General features: G+C 44.8%; 1 protein-coding gene across 3 annotated transcripts; it reads left to right on the forward strand.

Moving 5' to 3' along the window:
• The first annotated feature begins 251 nt into the window (after positions 1 to 251).
• MRPS33 (mitochondrial ribosomal protein S33) lies at positions 252 to 5,143 on the forward strand. Of its 3 annotated transcripts, none has more exons than XM_075117097.1 (3): positions 252 to 348; positions 2,788 to 3,043; positions 4,768 to 5,143. In XM_075117097.1, the coding sequence occupies exons 2-3, from the start codon at positions 2,829 to 2,831 to the stop codon at positions 4,871 to 4,873; spliced, it is 321 nt and encodes a 106-aa protein (XP_074973198.1). In that variant the 5' UTR covers positions 252 to 348; positions 2,788 to 2,828; the 3' UTR covers positions 4,874 to 5,143. The 3 variants fall into 3 exon arrangements, with proteins under 3 accessions (XP_074973198.1, XP_074973179.1, XP_074973188.1); XM_075117078.1 differs by having other exon boundaries at positions 260 to 344; XM_075117087.1 differs by having other exon boundaries at positions 273 to 344; positions 2,788 to 2,886.
• Positions 5,144 to 6,291: the final 1,148 nt, after the last annotated feature.

Consider the following 6,291-nt stretch of genomic DNA (forward strand, 5'->3'; position numbering starts at 1 on the left):
AAAATCGGAGGGAAGGGGAAGCGAGGCGAGGCGAGGCGGCCCGGTGCTCGCCTCAGGGTTTCCCGGTGCGGGGACGTGAGGCTGAGCGACCGGGCAGCGCGCGGGCAGGGGTCCTGCCTTCCCCCCACGAGTCCCAAAGCACTGCTGGGTGCGGGGGGAGCGGCGGCGACGCCCCCCTCAGGCAGGCGGGACCGGGGTGGCAGCCGCTCCCCACGGCCCGCCCCGCGCCTCGCAGAGCCCGGCCTTGCCCACCGCCGCGCCTGGGCGGGGAAGCCGCCGCGCATGCGCCGCCGCGCAGGGCCTGCCGCCGCCATTGGGCCCAGCCGCTCGGCTCCGCTCGGCGTGTGGGTCAGCCTGGGGCGCCGCCGCGGGGCGGGGGTCGGGCTGGGCAGGGGGAGAGCGAGCGGCTGCCGGCGGGCCCGGGGATGTGCGCAAAATGGGGGGAAGTGGGCTCCGGGCGCTCGCCCTAGGGGGGATCCGGGCCCCGCCGGTTGGGCCGCTGGCACCGGGGGCCGCTGGCGGCCGTTCCCCGAGGCGCGGCCCGCGAGTGGGTTTCCGCGCTCGCCCTCCTGGAGGGAAGCAAGGCCGCGGAGCGGGGGGCGACGGGGTTGCGGAATGGCCGGGCCGGGCCTCAGGCGGCCGGGCGGTGGCCCGGGGCAGCCCTCTCTTCCCCGTGTGGTCACGGAAAAGTCAGAAGTAATTCTGGAAACGTACAGTTCTCCTGGCACGTGCGAGGCGGGCTGGCGGGAAGGGAAGGACAAAGCCAGCCCAGAGGGGGAAGCAAGGCTTTGAGGAGCAATGAGGGGTGGGGGCAGGTAGAGCAGCAGCGCTGCGTGCCTTTGGGTTAGGCGTATTAATTACCGGTAGTTAATGCGGGAAAATACTGTCACTGTAAAGTGACAGGGACAAAAGTGTTCTGGTTCCATCTTACAGAATCAGAGGTTGCCCTAAAACAGGCTTTGGGCAGCTCTGGCACTTGAGAGTTTGTAGCCTTTGCCTTTCTTTCCTCTTAAATATTCTTAGACTGGTAAGGAGGAATGGAGGTCTCCAGCCTTGGCTTGGGCTACTTAGATTGCTGAGGTGGTTCTGAAGTGAAGAGCAGGCCCCTCAGGCCACTGGCTTGCGTCATTTAGGAGCTAAAGGTATTTTCATTTTAAGGCTGCCGTTGGAAGAGATTAAGCAGGCTTTGTGTTTGAGTAGAGTCTGGTGATATTTTCAGAGTGATGATGTGGTGAAGGGCTTTGGGGTCAATTTGCTGCTCTGTCTCTGAATGTAGGAATTGGGACTGGCTGTTCTGAAATAGATGATTTAACAAGACTTAGTAATCATTCCCCACGTAATAGATGCTCAAGTTGAAGTGCTGCCTTGCAGTCATTTAAAAGCTTCTCACACTAGGCCTCTCGCCTTAACTTGCGGTCTCTGAAGCTTTGCATTCCCTTTTGTTACTCTTCCCGTTATTCTTTTTGACTCAGATTACTTATATTATTTTCATGCCTGATTTTTTTTCTTGCTTCTGTTCTAGTGCTTTGTTAACAGGAGCAAATCAAAGTAGACGGTTGGACATCGGGTCCTCCAGAGGGCAGACATACCTGAGTGAGGTTGAATACTTCAGATCTGTGTTAGCAAACAACAGGCTCCCTGTTATACTGAAATGGACTTAGCCCTGTCCTGCTGTGTACTCTTGTCCCTGCTCCATGCTCTTTAATTTTTTATGCTCATCTTCTGGACTCAGCTGTGCAATACTTCTTAAAACAAGAATTTTAAACTTTAACAGAAGTGTAGTGAACCCTGCTTAATTTCTCTGGAGACTTATGTCATCGCTTATTCAAAAAGACACAGTACAGGCAACATCCAGCTTCAATACAGGATTATGAGACTTTTGTTCTTGTGTATTACACGCCATTCTGCAAAGGAGGAGTAAAGCAAAGATGCAAAGAAGAGATAAAATCCTTTTCCACACTCCTTTAAGAAAGTGTCAGTGTTGTCTCTGGTGGCCTAATAACAATGGTTTTGTCCTCGGAGCACTTTTGTTGCAGAGGTGTCTTTAGGTGGGAGATGGCTGAAAGAGAATGGGAAACTGCTGATGTGGGATTTTCTTGGGAAAAAGAATCTAGCATGGGGAAATTCTTTCCTCTCAAAGAATAGATACCAGGAGAGGCTGAAAAGACTATGGAGAAAAAGCTGATGGAAGGGAGATGAGATGGGAAAGATCTGTGTGATTCATAGAGAGGAACGTGATTTATTTTATTTAATTTTACCATTAAAGGGCCATTTTTGATAGATGGACTGTAACCATGTTTATAAAATGTTTTAAATAGGGTGAGAAATTTTCATAAGAAAAAATTCCATGTTGCTTCCTCAATATGTTTAAATGGTGTCTTACCTTGTGTTTATGTAGAAGTCAGAGGCATTGCAGTGGGCACCATTTTTGGCAGGGTTCACACTGTAATCGTTCCTGTGACAGGAGTTTAAAGGTAGCCTTAAGCAAGCTGAGCAGGATCTGCTAATAAACTAGGCATGGTAAATTGTGGTTCAGTGTAGGTACTTTTATAGTCCTTACTGCTGTCCATAGCGTCCTAGTTAGGCTGCTCACTGTACCTGAATTAGGGTAGACGTTCTTCATATGCAGCATTATGTACTAAGAATTAGACTGATTTCACCCAGGGAATGCATGACTCCAAACATGTGATCAGCGTATGATGAGCTGCTTTGTTTGCCTTAATTCTGGGATAGCTTGCAATACTCAGTCATCTTAAAGTTGTGGCTCTTTTGTGTTTCCTTTTGCAGGAAGGTGTGTCTGTCTATGTGTGCCTGCTCTTACGTGGGAGATGTCCAATGTTTCCAGTTACGCCCTTCGAATGGCCCGGCTGAGTGCTCAGATATTCGGTGAGGTTGTCAGGCCAACTGACTCAAAATCTATGAAAGTAGTGAAGTTATTCAGTGAGCAGCCTTTGGCCAAGCAGAAGGAGGTCTACACCTGGTATCCTCCTCACAACACCTACTATGCCCTCATGAAGAAACTCCGTTACTTTGGTCTTTACAGGTAATCGCTGTGCTTACAGGGTGGGAGCAGGACTGGAGATGAAAGTGATGGGTGTGAGTTTTGCTACAGGTTTTTTTCCTCGAGAAGAAGAGGGGCATAGAAAAAGGTTTAGTTCAGAATATGGTGCATGTGGAAATAGGCGCTTGATTGTTGCGCTGAGGTCAAGGAGAGTAAAATAAGTGACTACTGTCTAAGTAACTTTTACCATAAAGCACCTCTTTTGAGAAGGACTTTAGGTGTAGTGTGGGCAACCAGTTACATAATAAATAGTTCTTGCTTTGGCCTTGTGGGGAAGAGAGTTTTCTCATAGACAGGAGATGGGTCTGTAGTTCTGAATATAGCAAATAAATGTGCTGCAAAAAGGTGATGTTACCTTAACATAAAAATTGCGCTAAGTCTTACTATATGTTCCCCAATCATTCAACAGCTAATAAGTGAAATTTAGAAGAGAAGGAAAGTCTGTGTTATGCTGGAGGGACTTTTTATCCTTTAAAAAAAATTAAGTTAAATCTAAGTGTGGCTTAAATAGCCTTGTTATTTCCAGCTTCATTCAGGCCAGTCATCTAATTTCAAAATGAATTTCCACAGTCTCAGGGTGGAAAAACTGCACTGCTAAAGAACATCAGCAGGAGTCAAATGCAATCCTTGACTTCAGTCAGGAGACATTAAAGAAGTCCCGTAAAAGTGAGGCTGCTAACCCTGTAAAGTCAAAACAGATTGATTCCTATTGCTAGCATCACAATACTAGCCATCAAGGATTGCAAACAGGATGCTGTTGGTTTAGGTGGGCATACAAACACTTTCTAGAATAGTTTGTTGATACAGAAAGCCTCAATGACAGGATAATGTTCTTTACTCTTCTTCCCCTCCTAATCTCAAGTTCCTTCTCTAGCTGTTCTGTATACAGAGAGCTTTTAGAGGATCAGGTTTGCTGGTCAGAAATACATAATGCAGAGTCACAGAGTAGAAGGGAATGACAACAACTCCAAAGCTTTTTGCTTCCTTTTTAGAAAAGGTGTATTTAAAAATAGTAGTGCAGCAATGTTAGACCACGTAAGATGTAGTTGTGACTTTTGAAAGATACCTTCACACTGAAAAATACAAGGACAGGTATTAAATAAATTTATTAAAACATTATTGAGGATTCTTTATCTCTGCCAGCCCCTTTATCCTCCTTCCTGTTTTAATCTCCTGTTAAGATTCCACAAGTAGCTGATGCTTTCTTCAGAACTCATTCTTGAAGTCACCTGAGAGCAGTGTCATGTACTGTAATTACTGCTCAGCATGCCCCTGTTTTCTTAGAAGCTAATGACCTGAACGTAGTATCTAGCACAGAAACACAATGTTCTGTTGCTGGACTGCTGAGCTAGATGAGAAGGGGGAAATTCTCATTCTTGTCTCTTGCTGATTTTTATATTTTACTGCTCATTTAAACAGAGTGGATCGATAAATGCAATGGAAATAATGTATATATGCACATACCATTCGTTGCTGAAAAGGGTAACCTTGTTAGTTCTGCAAGTACCAGAGGAAACCTTTCATGTTATTCAGTCTGAAATTACTGCTAGCAGTGACACTGAATACATTGCAGTGAGTTTCAGCATGGACTTCACTGTTAAAAAAAGGTTTTGGGTTTTTTTTCATTATCATACAGTTCAAAGAACTTTTCACATCTACGTATTCCAAGAAATAGAGTAAATTTTTTTCTTTCCTCCCCAATCTAGGGATGAGCATCAGGACTTCAAGGAAGAGATGAGGCGTTTGAAAAAGCTCCGTGGAAAGGAAAAACCAAAGAAGGGGGAAGGAAAGAGAGCTCTAAAGAAGAAATAGTGCCACCTGGACAATATAATGAACTACTCTGGAAATGCTGCAGAAGAGCTGTAACCCAGGCTTTCTTTTCCCAGCTGGAGAAGGCTTGGCATGTGAGCTGCATGTGGGGCACAAGAAACACTGTGAAATACTGGAATGCGCTTGGGTCTTTGTGGTTTTATTGATTTTTTTTTTTTAAATTTCTTTAGTTTAAATACACTGTATATTGGAGTGCATTAGTTTGTCAGAGCCCTCTTTTACCCAAGTAGTAAAAACGATAGTAAAAACTAAGTGCTCAGTGTTTTCCTTACAAACACCTGCAGCTGTTTCAGTTCTGGATCGGGAAAAGTGTTTGGTTTTCATTGTCTCTTACTTTCTTGGATTCATATCATTACCATTTTGCATGTAGCAACAAAAAATTTAATTTTTCCCTTTCCTACTGCTGCTTGTCATCTTGCCTGTTATAATGAGTTTTACTTCAGGTAGCTTTAGTGTTTTGTGGTTTTTAAGTTGCTGTTAGAATCTGTTGTTCTAATTCTGTTATTTCAATTCAAATTCATTTTGCACTGGACAGTACTTCATGATCTGTTGCCTGCCCACTGCACTCTCGTTGTACTCTGCATATTTAGATACTGCAACAGAAGAGACTGAAATATGAAGGGTCAAAGTGTCCTCCAGTTTGAGACCCCCTACTAATTAGAATACAATATTTAAGTTTACTGTAATAAAAGGGTTTTGAATGTATTTTGATTGCCTGGAGGACATGTATGAAGTATTTTGTAGGGCGATGAACTGTTTTACTGGTATTCAATATGTGGTTTTATCGCTAGGCTCCTTCAGTGTTGCTCGTATTAATGATTGACAGGTAAGAATGGTAGATGTATGCAGTCCCTGTCAGGGAACAGAAAGTGAAGAATGCAGCTGTGCTGCTCTGCCTGGCCACATGTGCATCTTGCCTGTGTGTGCCTTGAAATGGCATCTTTTTAATTTCTAGAGCATGTAAGCTTAAAAGAACATCTGTGAGGTAGTCAAGGAGAGGAGCAGAAAGTATTTGCACAGTTAACTTGGGCTATACTTGATTTTGCATACAAGGGCATTCTGAAGTAGGGAGCAGTACTAACCTACTGACACTTCTAAACCAAGCTTGTTCAAATGTAAGTGTGTTTGAAGGGATCCATCTGATGACTGAAATCAATGGATCTGTATAAACTTGTAACAGCTCAACTGCACTTCACCAGGGTTATTATTTGAAGAGGTGCTGATTGTATTAAAGGTGTTTCTGGTGAGCTGGGTGGTTCTTGTTCACTACCCTTAGGAAGTGTTACCTGGTTTTCTAAGCTCTAAGAGAAGCTGGATTTAGGAGGGCTGCAGAAGTGCCTGAGGTCTTACCACAGGCAACAAAATGCTGTAGAAGTTAGTAAAATATATATATGCTCTGT

Source organism: Phalacrocorax aristotelis, chromosome 1 (genome assembly GCF_949628215.1).
Source record: "Phalacrocorax aristotelis chromosome 1, bGulAri2.1, whole genome shotgun sequence".
NCBI lineage: Eukaryota > Metazoa > Chordata > Aves > Suliformes > Phalacrocoracidae > Phalacrocorax > Phalacrocorax aristotelis.